Below are 19596 nucleotides of genomic sequence, written 5' to 3'. Positions count from 1 at the left end.
TCTACGAGGTGGTGCTGACATGGCTACACACCCTAAGTCTAAGCTTAGACTGGGTTATCCTTGGATGAGCCTGCTCTTCTAGAGGATTTTGGAAGGCAGTGCTTGGACCATCATCTGTTGATCCAGAAGGCATCATGATGTAGGACTCCACAGTGCTCCACTTTGCCAATGCAGACAGGACATTGCTGGAAATATTATGAGATTAGACTCAGGCTGAGGATTCTTCAGCCCGACCTCACCCCAGTTCACCAGCTCTGCGCCTGCCTTGTCCAGCCTTGTAGGTAATGAAGCAGAGCCTGCTTGCTGTCTCAGTAAGGCTGGGGTTTGGCTGCGGGCTAGGTCTGGAGATTCAGTTCTACCAAAGTAGGGAATAAAAACAGGAATGACAGGATATAGGAGGAAATAGCTGAAATTGTATGTGTGCTTTCAATTGATTAACATTGAAGGTACATTGAACTCTAGCGGCGGGCTGCAGCATCACTGTTAGAGTAACGTTTTTGCATGTTCTTTTAATTTCAGTAGACACTGATTTCAGAAAAGATGTTAGATCTTATGAAATTCTTAAAAACATCTCAGAAATCCAGAACATTATGCAGTCTGCACAGCTTTGTCTATGCCACACACGTCTTTGAAAGAAATGTTACAATGGGTTTGATTAATACTGGCACTGTATAGCCATAAATCCAGACCTCGGATCCCTGCAACTTGCAGTGCATTTTCCTGAGTTGCTTCTGTGAAAAGAAATGGGAATACAGACTGAATGCCTGTTTTAGTCATTCCAAATTATAAGGCTGATACTTTTGAGGAGTAATGTGGTCATCCTGTTGCCTGGAACTGTGAAAGAACCACAGCATTTCTATTGTTCAATCTTCAGTTAAACAAACCAAGAGCAAGATTCTCCTTTGGGTTCATTTAGGGTGTGAAGAGAATGCAAGGGCCCAAAGGGTCTTCTGTCATGCGACATTCAGGCTGACGCAGCAATGATCATCTCACCCAGCACAAAGCACTCAAACCTTGTGTTGCTACTGGCAATGTCCTCCCTCACGCAGAGGAGGAGGGGACAGGCTCGTTCCTTTGCTGCCAGCAGAATTTGGATTTGGTTGCAGAGACGCACTGCTGCTCTTCACTGCGTGTTCTGGCAAGTTCTTAGTAGAATAGGTATCTAAATGGTGATCACCTTTGTGCTTTCAGAACTCAGTTTTACTCTTGAGAGAGGCTTCAGTTCTGTACTCGCCCATGCATAATGTAAAACCACAGTAAATAGATATGCACAGACAAGACAGAACCTTGGCTTCTGACAACATTTATTTTTCACTCTGTGTTGGAACAAAATCAAAACCTTGCAGATGTCTTTACAAAACAATTGTGCTGAAGTTTTTATGTTCCAAGTGGAAGATTAAGTTTACAGTTCCTCTCACTCCGATCAGCAGTGACCAAAGCTTGCTAGGACCAGGAATGATTCCTACTGAGATCTATGTCAAAACTAGTATGCCTCTGAAATATTCCAGCTTTGACAAAAATACATGTTTTTGTTAATGTTCATAAGAATGTGACAGCAGTTCACAGCAGTATTCTGTCTCTAACAATAGCTGTAAGTGGATGATTAGGGACCAGAAGAGCAGATAAACAATACTCCTCCTCACCCTCCCCAGCACACTCTCAGCCTCCAGCTATTTTCAGCTCAGGGGATTTCCTGAGCCTGATGTAGTTTGTCTGTTTAGTTAATGGGACTCTCTCTTCCAAGTATTTGTCCAGTCTCCCGTTGAGCCCATTTTTGTTCAGCTCTGCCCTACTTGTAAAAGTCCTTTCAGATGCCATTGACGGCAATAGAAGAAAAGCAAAATAACAACTTTTAAAGATTCATTCTGTGGATGGAGTTGCCCAAGCATTCATCTCTGTCTCAATGCTGGTTTTTGTCAAGCTCTGTTAACTTCCATGAGAGCCGAGCTGAATCAGTGTTAAGCATTCAGCAATGACTATGATTTAGGAAGTTTTATTTCTTGGGCATCCAAGCCAATGTGCTTTTAAATTGACCTAATGTGCCAACTCAGAACTTTTTAAGAGTTTTGCAAAACTGAACACTCAAGGGATGAGCCACCTCAGGCACTTAAAAATGGTCATGACTTCTAAGCTTAAATTTCAGCAAAGTCTGTAAAGTTAGGTTATTTTTCTAATCCAAATTTAGAAAATTTTTCAATATGCCAGTGTCTTTTTTAAATAACAGTGCTGTGATGATGATCTAATCTTGTCTTCTCCATCAGAACAAACTGAAGAAGCTGAGGTCTACCAGGACCTTTGCTGGCAGCACCTAAGTGACGATTTTGTTTGTAGTCGACCTCTGGTTGGAAAGCAGACTACGTATACTGAGTGCTGTTGCCTGTACGGTGAAGCCTGGGGCATGCAGTGTGCACTGTGTCCTATGAAAGAGTCAGGTAAGGAAACACACATTCCAATTCTTGGTATGAAATCTGAAATACTTAATCAGTTTAATCCCTTGCATTGGTACCTGTGCTAATAACATAAGAAAGAACAAAAAAAACCCCTAACCCCTCAAGAACTAATGGAAATTTTTTCTCATTAATTAACGGAAAATCATTACAGTCTACATTTTGAAAATGTATTTGCTTTTATTTTTTGACATTTACAGGACTTGTTTCCTTCCAGTGGAACTATCAGTGATAGGCAGTTTAGAACTTTGGTGGAAACGGGAGGACATTTTAAGGGTAGCAGAGTTCCTTAACGTGGCTGACAAAAACCATCTGTGAAAATACAGATGCAGTTCATGTGCACACACAGACACACACACACCACACTGCTCAACAGCTTACATAACTGTTTTGCTTTTTTGTTGCTGCTTTATACATTCAGATGCATTTTTCAATGTGATATTCTGCCAGGCTGCCACAATTAGATGTGTTTGCTTGATAAGGATCTGGTAAGCTGTGGTTTAGAATCACTAAGCCCTTCAAAATAAGTTATTATTATATGGCCATATGTTCACATAATGTGAAATGTATAGATGAGCAATTTAAGATAGCTAAAGGAAATGGGTTACCAATAAGGACCGAATAATTTCCAGGGAATGTAACTTAATGTTAAAGAAAGCTGACAGTCAGATTTTTAAAAGACTGTATTTTATTTATGCGCGTAGAAATCAGATATTGTTCCATGATATTTCAGGTAGAAGTTGCTGCTTGTGGTGACTACAGAAGCAAAAAGGATGTAGAGAGAAATGTCACTGGCACATAGATTTATGTCTGGGGACTGGAGAAGGGACCAGTGGAAACAGCATAGGTACATGTCATGCTGTGCCTAAGATACATCAGCCCTGGTATATACAGTCTGATACGATACTAACTTCTTCCCCTGCATATAAACTATTCCAAGGTCTAGTCTGGATGTAGCTTTCTTACCATAAATATGTTTTTCGGTAATATGGCTTTCCATGTAGGAATACCATGCTGTACTGGTAAAACATTTTATTGTGAACATACCTGGATTTTCACTTGGGCCTACATTACTCTAGTGATAATGCCATGGCTAAAGCAGTACATGTTTTACTTGTAGCAAAAACCCTGGAGTTAAAACTATATAGGGAAGGTCAGTGAAGCATTAATGTGGTTGTTTCTTTCTGTTTGGTTTTTATGCTTTTATAATTTACTTGCGAGGTCCCTGAACCCGTTCTTAGATATCTTTACTTGTTTGAGTTTGCTTTGGAAGCACAGCAACTGAAAAAAAGCTCCTGATTTTGATGATGTTGGCTCGAGTAACTGCTGGCTGATGCTTACCCCAGAAAGAGACTGAAGAAGAAAAACAGGGCATGACAGGAGCTTAATTTATAACATATGGAAATCTCTGAAATATCTTTGTCAGAACAAATCTTACAGAAGGACATTGAATTACTACACCTGCTAGAATAACAATTGCAATGGAATTAAATGTAATATTGACAAAAAACCCCAGGGCAATAGCTAGTAGAAGAATTGTTGCTATGACCTGGAGCTCCTCAGGTAGAAAGACTGAGCAGATTAAAGCAGTTTTTCTTTGTACAAAGTTCATTACATGGTGACAGTGACCCATCTGTGCCATGTAATCCTGAGAGAAGGAGAAAACTGTTCCTGGTAGAGAGTTCAGGTAGGTATGAGACTTGCTTCTGGAAATTTCTAGCTAGTTATATTTAAAGCAGGATAAATCTGAAAAGGAAGAGAAAAAGACTACAAAGATGGCCAGGGAAAGGCAACTGTCTTACAAGGGAAGATGAAAAATTCCAAAGGTGGGTGCAGAACAAACAGTAAGACTCTACATTACAGCACAATCATGGAGGATTCCTGTAAACTTTTTAATTAAACAAAAGTGCTGATATGAGTTAAAAATTGGAACTATTTCAATCTGAAAATATTAAGTGTATTTTGATCATTAGGACCACAGGATTCTGGAGCAGCAATCCCATGCCAGCAGTGGGGTGCAGATCCCCACTAGCTCTATGAAGAACCCTGACAAATTAATTAAAAAAATGACATGGAAGTTCCCAATGGACAACATCCTGAATATCAGTTCAATGATCCTCAGTCAAAGCTGAAGAGCATTATGTTGGATCATAAAATCTTTCTCTCTCCAGATGCAGGATAACTTTTATGTGATGTTTAATTTGCATTGAGAAATATCTGCTTTAACTAAAACTATTAGTCATACTTTGATCCCAAATACTTAAAATGATCCTTATAGATTGGAACATAGATAGTTAAAAATAAAAGCATATTGAATCTTTATTATGTCAGAACAAGCATACAAGCTTACATATCTTAGTGGAGATGGTATGTGCTCATTTGTCCTCACACACACGTGCACGCACCCACACAGAAACCTGGAAGCCTTCCTCTGTTTTCAGGAACATTTACCAAGAAAAATTTAAAGTTGACTGAACTGAATAAATGATTCATTTGACATGTCTTCAGTCTGTAGCGCTTAAAGTGATATCATTGGCTCAAGAGAGTGCTTTCACACCTCCAGGCCAGCAGGTCACAGGTTCAAGTCCTGGCTGGGGAACCTGGAATTTCTCCATTTTTAAATACTTAGGTATTGTGTTGGCCAGATTTACTACTGAAGGTGTTTACTTATTTCCCCAATTAGGAGCCTTCTGAAGATTTGCAACACATGTTAAAGAAGACCTGGTGATGTGAAAAGCATTATCACCAGAAGACTTTCACCTTGAAATGGGTTCGATCATAGAACGGATCATTCACTGATCTGTGGTTTCCTTTTACCTTGTTTATTATACTCTTCTTGTATTTGAGGATCTAGTTGCCACCCTTAGAAAGAAGGAAATACAGACCTACCAGCATAAGTGGTACATTTGCAAGTCCCTTCTAAAGAGATTCTTGCTTTAATAAAAATAACCTCCAATTTTTGTAACCCAGCTCGTCTTTAAAGCCCTTCCATTTTTCATGACAAGATTTAAATGTCCTGTTTAAGTAGCATCCAGCATAAAACCAGTGGGAAGGTAGAGAACTTCTATAGGATGAATTACATACAGAATTACATTCTATATTAAGTAGAAAGAAATATAGTCTTAAATCATCATGAAAACAGAACTTACGTTTGCTGTGATTTCTAAAAACTAATGAGTGCTTAATCGAACAAACCCCACTGAAAATAACACCAGACATTCAGAGCCTGTGACAAAAATATTTATTACCTGAGCACTTGCTGAAATATTGTAACTGAACAGCAACATCTAACAACAGTAAGATTGATAAGCATTTGGATGACAACACTGAGGAACAAACTCAAAATACTGGTTCAGAGTCCTGATCAAAATACTGTAAACATGAACTATAATGGTGTGATTGAGTATGTCTTACTGGTGCATACAATTTCTTGGGGCAGGCCTTCTCATCATTAAACAAAGGATACAAAGACAGATTATTTTCAATCACATTGGTTCTAACATTCTAATCTTATGATATCATCATATTGCAGATAAAGACTTTCACAAATTGCATCCAATCCCAAAATATTAACTACTGAGATATATTCTCTCTGAGCTTATTTTGGCTTTAGTAGGTACTTGCCTAAAGAATGTTTAGTAATTATTCTCAAGAAACCTCTGTGTTATTTGAGATTTGTCATTTGCAATCTGTAGTAATTGACCAATTGTGGAAAATCAGAAAATTGGATTCTTTTGGTTTAGATAACAAAAGCAAAATATCTTTTCTTCATTGCACCCACCCCCAAAAAATACCTGCTGGATGGCCTGCCTTCAGAATTTCTGCTTTCTTGGTCAATTTACTGTTAGTGTCTAACGTCCCAACTCTTTCTATCCAGAGTCTATAGTCCAGTAACTGGCAGCAGGACAGGCACTGATAGGTTTAGCAGCTGGGTCAAAGCCTCCATGCTAGAAAGCAGAGCAAGTGGCCTAGATTGAAAAAATCTGGAATCTTAAATAAAGCCGTGTACACTTGAAGTTAACCTGAACATGTAGGACCTGAACTATAAACCTCCTGAGAGTCCAGAAGCTCCTGTGAGACCCTTATGGAACTGTAGTGGATTTTAGACAAGGTGTATTGTTACAGGTTACAGGACATTTGAAAAGGAGGAAATAGAACTACCAGCTAGAAAATGTTCAGTAAGGTGGTGTGCTGGGGTCAGCATTTAATTTGCAGAGACTGCATATTTTTGTATTTGTATAATTATCTCTTTGGAGTTCTTGCAGTGCAGTACCCCCTTTGTTTCAGTAACACCTTAAGATGCTGGTAAGATGGAATTAAGAGCCCCTGAACTAAAGATATGTCAGTCAGTTAAGGAGGGAGGGTGCTTTGTCCTGTGGCTGCCTGGAGAAGTTTTAGTATACAAAAACGGGGTAAGGTAGGACTGGGGCTCTGCAGCTTTGACAGATGTTTTAGTAACTATTTAGAGTGGGGGTACATTACTACGTATGTAACTTCTGCCTTTTTGTTGGTGTGAGTGCTAACATCATGAACACATTCTTAGGCAACTGGAAAGGGCACTAGCATTGTTTATCAGCCTTCTTATTTGTGTATCATTATACATACCTTTTTTTATTGTAAGTTTTAAATTCTAGTACTTAGTGGGTTTTTATGGAACCACTGTATGTTTAAAAGATCTTCAGAAAGGACAGTGGATGTTACCGATGTTCTGTGGGACAGTAGCATAAAAAACTGCTGGAGACTTATGTTGTCCTTGAAATTTCTCTTTATCTCCACCTTAGCATTTGCAAAGCCCATACTAGGAGAACACTGAAGGTAGTGGGTAACATGAATCGCCTGGGATGTTGTATAACGTAGGATTTCTCTTGGCCAATATCACATGGTGTTTTTTATACAGAAACCCACATCAGTGCTGGTCCTGCCAGTTTCTCCTTCCATCAGGAAAGAGAAATCAGCCCCTTGTGCAATATATTCCTCTGACCTGTTCTAGACGTGTACTTTACAGTGAGATGGTATCCTAGAAGTGGTTATGTGTTTCCATGGGCAAAGAATGGACACTGGATAACTAATTCAGATGCAGACCTTTGGAGATGCCTACATGTAGCTGAATTATACCCGTTTCTGGCAGAACAGATTATTTGGATTGCATTTTTGTTGCAAGGGACTCTATGTATCCTTTGTAAACATCATGAATTAGTTCTGGGCTGAGCTTCCGTATTATGAGGACATAGTGTTCCCTTCAAGTTCTGACTAATGTCACTCATGAAGATCTGGAAGTACAGGGAAAACCAATGTGTGTAAAGGATGAGTTTCCATCTGTCCTCTTTTGAGATGGTAAAGATCAGCAGGGAGGCACTGGATTCATTTCTGGACACCATTGTTCATCTTTCCATTTAGGATGGCATTGTGCCTCCTTCCTTTCTGGTGAGGACTCTGGTCAAATCGATTATGTCCTCTGGACTTAAAATATTACAGTAACTGGGCGTTGACAACTGCTCAGTTGTGCAGACTGATTTAATTTCTATTGACGAAGGTTTTCAGTGTTTTTTCTGAACTTTAGGAGAGACATGCAGAATAGCTTTGGAAGGGTTTTCCTCCTGAAACCTCACGTTCCGAGTGTACATGGAAGCCATCAAGCAGTCAGAAAGCCATGTGCAAAGTTGCAGCAAAAATAACCTGACTCTTATTACAACTTTTAACTATCTACCTCTAGCAGTAGGAGAGAGATCATTTTAGGAAATTTGAGCAGCATTGGTTGAGGAGCAAAAGGTGAGGAACAAAACCAAAAGATTTTTGAGATAAACAAATTGGTAATTACTTCAGTTTTAGCAAGAGCTTTGCATCGTCTGTAAACTCTCTCTCAGCAATTTCATTTAGAGTATATCCATGTGAAGACATTCATATCCTTCCTAACTCATGAAAAAAATCCCTTAGAACTGATAGCATTCCCTTTTCTTCAGTTGTAGAATATACGTGAATGCTTTCCACCACAAACCTCAGCATTTGTTCATGGGTGATATCAATGAAATTATCTAAATTATCAAATAGCACAGTCTAAATGTAGAGCAGAAATACCTTCAGCTTGTGTTCACAAATGATGAATTCTCCTGAGACAGCTTAAAGTTAACCAATTCAGACTGATGTCCAGAACCTCTGGTTGGGAAGGGACATATATTACATGTAATAAATGCTTTTGTGGTTTTCTTCATCTCTCTGGTGATTTCTTCAGTGGCAAAACTGTTGCATTGTTCAATAATTCGAAGGAACTGCGTTGGTGTCAATAGTTTTGGCTCTGTGTGTGTGTGTGTGATGGTGACAATTCTGAGGAGCTGGAACAGAAATAAAGCTTGCTTTATGGGCAGGAGCTGAATTGGCTGTGGTGCCGTTGTTTTGTGCTTGTGTCAGGAAAGCTTTTTTATATAATATATTGCTTTAAATAAGTGAAATATGGAATAATTTTTCTGATGGGAGAATTAAGGATTTTTAGGCCTTTTGGGTACAAGTTGGGCCCACACAGGCTTGTGCAGTTACAACAGCTGTATATGCAAATCAGATGCACATTTGCACAGCTGCATTTGTGCTAAAGAGCACCTAAAAACCAGTCTGTCCATCCAATTTATGTTGCGTTGTCTCTGTCAGCCGAGCTTTCATCACCAATTACAGTTCACATCTGTGCCAGTACGCATATGTGTCTAGCTGTAATCCCCTAACACTTGTTTAATATGCAATACATCTGACTTTAAAAATGTCTTTTACATTTTTGGAAGCATACATCAGCTTCCTTTTAAAATAGCTACCCTAAGTTATACAACAAGATGTCTCTATGCTTCATTTGCAAGTTATGAGAAAAACTTAGAAACACATGGACCAGTGTAGACTAAACTATATACTAAAAACAAAGTCTTTTTTTTTCCTCTTGAACTGCAGTTGTGTTGTCCCTGATCACAGCCGGAAGATGAGCAAGTAGAAAAACCCATATAGAAAAAGGTTTTTCATTGATTATGAATTCTATAATTTTTTTAACTTTACATGAAAGATTCTTTTGAAAGTGAGCATTAATTTTTGTGACAACTAAAATGGTTTTGTCATTCAGGAGTAGTTTCACATTCTCTCTTGCTTTTTGCCCCCTTACCACCTTCTTGATCTCAGTCTCCTACTGTCATCTCCCTAGGGCAATGTCATGCTGTTCTCCCATTTGTATACTTGCTGCAACTTTCTGTGTGTCAGTCATGCTTTTACGCACAAATCTTACAGCACTCTGTTAATTTAGTTCCCTCCCCTGGAAAACTGTGATGAGCAGACATCACTGTGACCCAAAATACATTATTTTTCGTTTGAACTGTAGGAACATAGCATAGCAAGGGGAAAAGTTTAAAACAACAGAAACTGTCGTTGCCATAACTTGTTCTATCCTCTACAGGGGCACTCTGATGGGTTCATTTCTCTCAGGCATTCAAGTCTCCTTATTTCAAAACTCTCATGATCTTTCCAGAATGTGACCCCCCAGATATTTTTCAGTCTTTGTACTCTCCTCTTCACCCACCCTTTTCTTCCCTTGGGGCGGGGGGAAAGAAAGAAAAAGGAAAACACAAGCTGAGGAAGGTAACATAGGTAACTTGCCGTTGTTATTGGTCCTCAATCGCTGGTGTTGATTTCTTAAGTGAGTTGCTAAGAGCAACTGAGCACCTAGTGACCGAACCAACGCATTACTAAAGACTAGAGATTTAGTCTACGCTACTTGTACAGCTAAATAGAACATAGAGTATTAAGAGAGTATTATAGGTGTCTATCTCTAGGTGTCTATTTGCTTGTAGCAAATGTGGGTAGAGTCCTTCCCAAATCTTTGTTTGTGAAGCCTAACCATGATAATGATGATGATAGGTAATTATAGGGAAAGAGACCTAAAAATGCAGATATTCAAAATTTGATTTTTGGGGACCAGCGGGGCAGGAAACAAGTTTCTTTTGTCAACATTTCTTTATTCTTGTTTAGACGATAAACAACTTTGTGTTGGCAAACGTGCAGTATAAAATAGTCTTGCACAATCTTCAGACTACCCAACTCTCATGTACATTGAGAGCTCCAGCTCTACAGATTTGCAAATGTTCCAACTGCTTCCTTCACAACTAAAACATGGTTTCTACTACCAGTATCACTAAGGGCAAAATTAGCACTGAGTAATCTGGGAAGCCAGTGAAGCAGTGATCCCTAAGACCTGCTTGTCTTGTCCCCTTGCCTTTCACTGACTGTTTTTATGTGGTGGTTTCTTCCACACAGGCCAGATGAATTAGTATTTTGTGGTAGAGCACAGATTTCCTTTGCCAAGAACATTCGTGGGCATCTGTGAGAAAGTGCTTTTACTATTCAACACAGCTTTTCTCTATGTATATATGAATGGAGGAGTCACTCTGAGATGGTAACCTGGCTGTCTCCATGCATGGATGTTATCTGGAGTTAGATGTGGGGAAGGAAGAATGGGGTGTTTCTGGTCCTATGACAGCTCTTAAAACTATGCTTATTATCATACTATCTCAGTGGGAAGCTGTGCAGTCAGGGATGTATGCTGTATGTTGTTTATTTTCTCATGCTGACTTTGTTTCATGTGCCCTGGGATACCACTCTTGGGCAGTGTACTTTGTCAGCTGGAAGAGGAGAGGGTTTTTTGAATATTATTGCTGTATATAAATATGTTCTGGAGGACACACGTCAAAGGAAACCACTTTGCTCTTGAAACAGAAGGTAGTGAGACTTACAGTGATTTGTAAGTTCTCTGGGGAGTTCATTCTGCAGACTTGGACTGGCACCCTTCACAACTCTAGATGTTCATAGACAAGCTTTACCTGTACTGTACTGTCTTGTGCTCTCAAAGGGCCACATTGTTGACCACAGAATTCAAACAGACTTTTTGAACTTTTTTTTTTCAGTACAAAATAAAATAGTTACAGGTGGAGGAGGTACTACCTGTGAAAATAAAGTTACAGTGCTGGGCAGCAAGTGTTGTTGTGCTCTGCAATGTCTAGAGCAGGCTGGATTTATCCAGCTATTTGCTGTGTGGGACAGTTCTACACAGCATGAGGTTTCTGGCCTGTAACCATTTGCAATTCTTGGATTTTGTATCTGCTTAGGGCTTTTTTTCCTCTCTCTCTTTTTGGTGGTTTTTCTTGCACGTCCTTTCTCTGCCTGATTCCCAGAACACCAGGCAATCTTCACAGAACCAGATGCCAAATAGTCTGTAGGAACATTAAAGAAGCACCTGGATTCTATATTTTAACAACATTTCTATTTTCAAATAAATTGTTTAGTATGTGTTTTAGTAAAGGGTAATAAAAACAGAGTTGACACAATTTTAATTTGATTTAAAAAAAAATTAAACTCTGCATCAGCATTTCAGACATGGACTCTGGCACCTGAAATGAAGAGTTTCTTTGGTCTGCTTCAACTTGTGTAGTCTAGCTACTAGAGAAAGGCACAAAGTCAGAGCGTAATTATTTCTCCTGTGCCTTTCCCCCATACCTTTTGAGGTTCACAGCCAAGGAGACTTTGAACAGCACTCATCCTTAAACCTGTGTGTTGAAGATACAGTGTGTAGATAAGTGTGGGCTATTTTAAAAGTATTTTTCACTCTGATTTCTGCAGGTTGGCTGACAGTGCCAGAAATATGACTGTACTTGCTCCAATTTATTTCCTTTGGGGTTGCTTCTGAGAGCAACCATGATGGTCTGGGATAGCCTTTGTTCCACAGAATGAGGACTATAAACATTGATAGTCTTGGAGAGGAATGCATTAGCAGTGGGATACACAGCATCCCTCTCCTCTTCTTCCCATGCAGACCAGAAGAACCTGACCTATAACTTTTTGTACAGTTATTGACTCAGAGATATCCCTGGTGTTATCCCTATTATGACTTAATAGTATATTTTTGGCTCATTAACATTTTAATGACATTCTTCTTGAAGAGAGAATGCTTTCTGGAAATTGCAGATTTATGGTGTTTCTAGGAAGATAAGTTTATTTCCAGCAAATATGAACCACAGCTCACTGGGACTAATGTAATGCAGCCTGTGTTACAAGTGTGTTTACTTTTATATCCTATTTTCTTTCCCCCCTCAGAGGATTACGCCCAGCTGTGCAACATTCCTGTTCCAGGATCAAGACGGCCATATGGACAGGATGCTTTAGTTGACTTCGAGGAGCACTACACTCCAGAAACTAATCCATACTTTGTTGAAGACCGTAAGCAAGTTTCTCTGTTATGTAAAACAGTTGAAATGAGGGTTGCAACCTGAATTGTTTCTCTGTAGCCAGCTCAATTCTTCTCTTTGCTTCTGAGTAATGTGGCTTTTTTATGTTTTAGTTATTCCTATGACACTAGCTTTCAGTCAGGTGTTCCAGTTCAAGAGCCAGGTTTGTATGAGAGTCCAGTTGGGCTCAGAGTACAATTAATTTTTAATATAGTGAAATAGTTTGTGCCAAGTCTACTAAACTTGTGTTTACCAACAGATTTACAAATCAAGGTCAAAAGAATTGCCAGTTTTCCTTCTCACAAATTAATTTTCCTTTGGAGCACAGGACAGATTTCTCCAGAGTGCATTTAATTTAAAAGAAAAAATTTCCATAATTTCCCAGCAGAATTTATATGGGTGAAATGAGAACATGCAAGACTTTCTTGCTCAGTGGAGAAAAAGTACAGCACAGTGTGCTGTATACACTATATACATATAGTCTTCAGGCTAGAGTGTATGGCCTGCCAAGCAGGGTGTGAGGGATTGTACACGGCATCTTGGCTGTACTTGAGGAATGTAGGGGTTCTTTAGGGATCTGGCCCAGCTCATTGTTAAGATTTGATGGAAAGTAATGTTTACGGATTTCAGCATCTTTCTCAAAATCAGCCACAGGTCCAGTATATTTAATCACAGTTTTAGAGAAGAAAAGTGGAGGTATCAGAAGGAGCTGGTAACTTCCCATGGTTTATATATTTATGGTCTACAGGTTGCTGCTGTGCTCTTTCGCAGTCAGTGTTATCGAGTGTTGATGTTTAATTGAAACTTAGTTACTTAGTGTTGATGTTTAATTGAAATGTAACATAGTTGAAAACTACCAATGGAAACTACCATCCACACAAAAGAAAGGTCAGAAGGATGACTGGGAAACCAATGTTCATATACTGTTAATCGGATAAAATACTGACTGGGAAAGAAGCATTTCACAAGCTATAAGCAGAGGTAAATAAATATGATAAAATGTGGATGGTTTTGAATGCACAGCTGAGACCACTGTCTTCATAGAATGGCTTCAATTGGAAGGAACCTTAAAGATCATCCAGTTCCAGCCTCTTAGGGGCAGAGGCTTAAATGCTTATGTCTCTTGCTCCTGTCCTATCACTGAATCAGATGAGGAATCCTGCTTAAGGCATCAGAGACTTCAAGGTCACAATCCTGCTGCAGGTTGTATGAGGAATCAATACCTCCTGTCCCATGGCAGGTCCATATACTTCAGTGTAGTATTTGTCATTGTGCAGTCATTTTCTACAGAACCAAATACATGCATTAGGATTACAATACAGGTCCCATCCAGCTGTTTTGAAGTAACTTGTGAAGTAGAACTTACTGTGAGTGATAAGTATTTCAGTTTTAGCTAGTTAAAATTACGACATAGTGTGTTTATGAGGGAGAGAGAGAGGATGAGAAAAAATATGTGTATAGGTGTGTACACATGTTTATGCACATGTATATATACCTGTGTATAAAATATCTGTCTAATAAATGATGCATTTTCTTTATTGAAAAATATCTGCATATCTGAGGGGACACCTTTCCTTTTCTTGGCACTGTTTTCTAAATTAGCGAAGGTCTTCACTTTAAAGGTCTCTTGTAGAGCCCTCTGCAAGCTCTATCAGAGAACATTTAAATTAAACTTGGTTAAATTTCTTACTGCATTGTTACCTACATCATGACAGCGCTCAATACCCTCAATACCATTGCACCCAGAAGTGATTTACTAGGTTCATGGAAAAGGCTGCAATGTTTCCCACTTAATGTACCCTTGTATACATTCTATTTATTATATGTGTTCTTGAGATGTGACATATGTCAGCAAGTACATGTCACATTATGTATTCAGTGTCTTCAGAATCTATTCAGTGTATGACTGGCCAGCATGGTCCTAACTAAGAATCCCACCATGCTAGAAAATCCAGGATAGGAACAATGTATGTAGTCAAAGAGAGGGGGAGTGGAAATGGCAGTATGGAAGTTAAATGGAGGATAATATGGAAAGAGCAGAGAAGAAAGGCAAAAGCAGGCCAATAGAAATGAGAGCCTCAAGGACTGAGACAGGATGGAGTAAATACAAAAAGACAGAAGAACAAGCACAAGGAAAGGGAGAAATGCACAGTCCTAGGTATGTTAGCAAATATACATATCACGTTGTAATATAAATCAGTAAACAGGTTTTCAATAAGTCAATGGCTTGATTTTGATGTCACTGTATGTTACGGGGCAGATGGGGAGATATATCCCACTCTATTCCACTCCAGCTCCAGTTTCTCCTCTGTATATTCATTATGCTGTTAAACCTATGACTCCAACATTCTCAACTTTTTCCATGAAAGTCTTTCTGATGTGATGGGCTGCCATCTGCAGTCCTGTTACATCACTGCTCCATGAGCAGAAAACTAGCAAAAAAAAACTCGTGCGGGACTTAGAGGAGCAATTCAGTCCTAGAGAGAATCTCTGAACATGTTAAAAAAAAATAAATTTGTAAGTATAAATCCTTCCTTATACATAAAAGCATATCTGTCACAAAAGCCTTAACACAGGGAGCACAAAAGGCATTGTATAAACCACTGAGTACAAAGACAACTCTTTGTGTAAGAGGTAAAAAAAAAAAAAAAAGCTCAACCCTTTAAGCTTTGACTGCTCACCATCTAGAATTATGACAAGGAGCAATTGGTGGATTATAGGTATTTGTACTGGCACCAGTTACTGAAGTACAAGCCAAAACCACAACAGGAAAGCAGTCTCTGATTTCTTCTTACTTTCCTCAAGGCAGCTGAGATTGATTTTTTATATATGTTTTCTTCTAGATAAATTAGAATGCATCTCTTTCCCTTCTACACACACCTTATTTTTCTAGAATACGGTTTCAAGAATCTTTTACCCTAAACTGCACTACTACTTGTTTCCATAAAGGTTGATACACATAACAATTTAAATAAAATGTCCTATTTAGAAAACACTGACGTATCCTTTAAAAAATGTGCTATCAAATTATGCTGTTTCCTTTACTACAAAAAAAAAAATAAATTACAGACTTTTAACACAAAAACTTAAGAGTTAACAAACTTATTCAGTTTCTATCTTGAAACATATCACAGTACTTTTCTGGTACATCTAAAACTCCAGATGGTGCAGCTCTGCTAAAGCTGACCTATTTTCTGCAAAGTCAAGTCACATTCCAGTAAACTTCCGAGAGAATTTCAGACTCTTCCTATATATTTGGGTATACTGATTAAACAGCTTTGTAACTTTCTTGTTATTTCTCCACCCAGGTTTCCTGAACAGCTTTGAGGAGTTACAAGCAGAAGAATGTGGTATTCTGAATGGATGTGAAAATGGCCGATGTGTAAGAGTCCAGGAAGGCTACACCTGTGACTGCTTTGATGGTTATCACCTGGACATGGCCAAGATGACTTGTGTTGGTGAGGACAGCATATTATTTCTCCCGTTAGTCTGTCCAGTTTACTCGGTCACTTGTCCTAAAGAGGGCCTGGAACAAAAGAGTTAGAGTCGATCACCTGAATTGTATTACAGATGCCAGTTTTGTTTTATTTGCTGCAAAAGCCAGTAATTATTGTTACAAAAATAACTATGTTGGTGTTTCTCAGGTCATCTTGGTCAATGCAGCTGTGTTCAGTTAAGCGTGTAGAAATGAACAGACAGACATCTGTGGAATGAAGCTTAGACTTCTATGAAGAATTTAACTTTAATATATGGACCAAATGTTTCTAAAAAGCTTTAGTGAGCTAGGAGGATGAAACTGGGAGTAATTTTAGGAATGGATTTTTAGAGGAGTTGAATTGCCTAAATATGCAGATTCACCAACCACCTGGTGAAGTTTGGCCCCTGGTTCTCACTGATTTCAACAGTCAACAGACTCAACTATTCCTCTCACACTAGTAAATCTGTACATTTACTAACCAAGACATCTAAATCTTCACTTAAAACAACAAAACATGGGAATGGCAAGTGTCAATGAGAAGATGGAGCAAAACAACCTGCCCTCAGTGTAGAAGTCTAGTAGAAATTATGCATGACTATTTCAGTTTAAGGTCTGCACTAACCTTGCTTAGCATTACACTCCGTAACCCACAGCTAAGGTCTCACAGCTCTCTGAAGAGAAGCTGCCTACATGCCTTGCAATCTTCAGGACTTTATGGCAAGCTGGCCTCCTTAGCAAGAAAATGTGGCTCCTGTATGTCAGGCCAATGCTGCACGATGTTGAGTGCAGGTAGTTTGCTCTTCGCAACTCTTTAGCTGACAACACCAACAGCTCCTCAAGTATTCAATTGTGTAAATACAGATGTTATACTGAGAACTTTGAGCTTCTTTCTTATAAGCCACTTTTCATCAGATAAACACCTGTAAGTGATTATTAAATTTTGTTTGGTGGCTTAGGCTGAATTTGAACTTGGTAATCTAACAGTTTAAGGCCCTTTAAAACCCTATTGATTTCCTGTGTTAACTTCCACCTCTTTCTAATTAACTTTGACCCAGCCTAATTCCACCCAATCGGAGTTGAAAATAAAATTCTCAGGATATTCATGCAGATTGTTCTACTCTTGACAATGCTGGAAATTAAATGAGTTTTACCTACACACATACTGAAGTACTTGTCTTTTGATGGCTGCTTGTTGCAGATGTGAACGAGTGCAGCGAGCTGAACAACAGGATGTCTCTCTGCAAGAATGCCAAGTGCATTAACACAGAAGGTTCGTACAAATGTTTGTGTCTCCCTGGGTACGTGCCTTCGGACAAGCCAAACTACTGCACACCACTGAACTCAGAACCAGAGAGTGAACTGGAGTAGAGGAAAATCTCGATATCCTAAGCCCATATACTCTGCACTGTATAAAGAAAAGGAAGAAAAGTATTTAACTTGAGAAGGCACCAGAGTAGCAAATGAAAGGGGAGGAAACATTAAATGTGTCAAAGGTGAGACATGATGGGCTGATTGTTTATCAGCTTCACTGAAGTGACAAACCAAATGGACACATTACTCTGTATGAAAGAAACAATCGAGTATATAGTGTGTTCGTAAAAAAAAAGTCTTTGAAAATATTCAAAAACAGTGCTGTTATTTTAAACAGAAGAGCTTTGGTTTTTATGGTTTTTTGTTTTGTTTTGAATTTTTTTTATTATTGCTTGATTAATTTGGCATTTAAATAGTGATGGAAATATTTTATATTACTATGTCATTTTTTTGATTGTTCAGTTCCTTGCCTACTGTTCCTTTTCAGACCTTTTTCTGATAAGTACAAATTCTATGATACAGATATTCTTAGGCCATTTTGTAAGAACTGTTACACAGGGTGATGCTCCTCCTTCTCTGGAACATTGGTCAGTGACTTTTTTTTAATTTGCTAGTTGTCTGCCCTGTGGAGCAGGCACCACTTTATTTTTTTTCAAATGTTTATATACCTTGGCGAAATGTCCTTATATTCATTTTGTATCCTGTATGGTTGTTACTGCACTTAAAGTCTTTAGAATCTTTCTTGCCAAGTTCAAAGCTGCTAGTGGACAACATTGGATTCCTTTTGTACATTAAAACAAAAGATTTTAGCTCACGTCTGTATTGTAATGTGTAAATTGAACACAAGAGAGATCTTGTATGATTACCCTAACATATTAAAGCTGTATATTAAAACTCAATAAAATCACCTTTTTTTTAGAAAAAAAAAGAGAAGCTATTTACTAATTGTGGCTTTTTTTCCTTCTTCTTTTTTTGGTGTTTATGTTGCAAGAATCAACCCTCAGGTGTTTACAGTGCTAGATTTAATTTACATTACAATAATCATAGGGAGTTGTCTGGTTGGTTTTTCCTTCTCATGCTGTTTTAATAAGACCAGAATCTGAATTAGTTAATGCCTGAAGTTAGGCTTTCAGGGGGAAGATTTCAAACACAGACCTACAGAAACTGTTTGACTTGGAAGCTGATTCCCATGGAATTTTTCTTCTTTCCTGGTTTAGGCATGTTTCCCACTAAATCTACAAATACAGATTTTCTGCAGTATGATGGCCTGATTTTCAGAAAACACTGAAGACAAGGGAGAGAGTTTTCTCCTTCTAATGAACTGTATCTTCCCATCAGCCCTTATTTTTCAGTGGAACGAGAGAAAGAGATTAGGAGGCTGACAGATGTTTTATTTTGACCTTCTCCAGCATGAAAGAGTTTCTTTTGGTAATCCTGAAACAGGTCCTTTTGATATTTTTCAAATGAAATATTCTTGCTGTGTCTTTTAGACCTGCCTGACGTTTTTAAGGAGAAGGATAACATGAGGTTTTAAAAAGTGAGTTAAACTCCGTCCAGTTGTCAGAAAATTGCATTATTATTTCTTGTAAAAAGAAATACTTGTTTTGATTCTGAATAGAATTTCTTTTCCAATATTCAGGTCAGCCACTGAACCAAAAATGTTTTAAGTTGTATCCCTTTCGGTACTGTGCACTACAGGAGATCTTATTAAAGTCCATGTGACTGTGAATTTGCAGAAGCATCTGTCTTTCCCAGACCCTCCTCTCTGTCTGCTGGAATTTGACTCCCACCTTCTTCTGCTTCAGAAACTGGCTGCGTTCACCTCTGAAAGACAGCATAGGCCCCAAAGGTGCCACTGCAAATGGCACTGCAGCCTCAGATTGTCAACATCCCAGTACTCCATCAATCTATCCCCAGCTAGGGAGCTAAAATGACAGTATGAGCCTCTGCTTTTTCCTGGGAGTTCACCAGTGTGACAGCTGAGGAAGTAACTCTCAAACTTCAGTAGCCTTAGAAGTCTTTCCTTGGGGGACAAACACTGTACTGAACATGTAATTCTGAGCCACAAGATTGGCTTCTTGCTGATTTATTACATTTTTTAAAAAAAGCAAATTAAGAA

At 38.7% G+C, this 19596-nt stretch overlaps 1 protein-coding gene across 9 annotated transcripts in view; it reads left to right on the top strand.

Moving 5' to 3' along the window:
- LTBP1 (latent transforming growth factor beta binding protein 1) overlaps window positions 1–18401 on the top strand; it is a 198862-nt gene extending 180461 nt beyond the window's left edge. For all 9 annotated transcript variants that reach the window (XM_032683256.1, XM_032683257.1, XM_032683255.1 and 6 more), the window contains 4 exons: window positions 2262–2432; window positions 12558–12680; window positions 15997–16146; window positions 17365–18401. In XM_032683256.1, coding sequence (XP_032539147.1) covers window positions 2262–2432; window positions 12558–12680; window positions 15997–16146; window positions 17365–17534 — 614 coding nt within the window. In that variant the 3' untranslated portion in view covers window positions 17535–18401. The remainder of the gene's footprint in view (window positions 1–2261; window positions 2433–12557; window positions 12681–15996; window positions 16147–17364) is intronic.
- The last annotated feature ends 1195 nt before the right edge of the window (window positions 18402–19596 follow it).

The sequence above is a fragment of the Chiroxiphia lanceolata genome, chromosome 3 (assembly GCF_009829145.1).
Source record: "Chiroxiphia lanceolata isolate bChiLan1 chromosome 3, bChiLan1.pri, whole genome shotgun sequence".
Lineage (NCBI taxonomy): Eukaryota > Metazoa > Chordata > Aves > Passeriformes > Pipridae > Chiroxiphia > Chiroxiphia lanceolata.
Note: the sequence above shows the minus strand (reverse complement) of the source record. Positions and strands in the feature narration are given on the sequence as shown.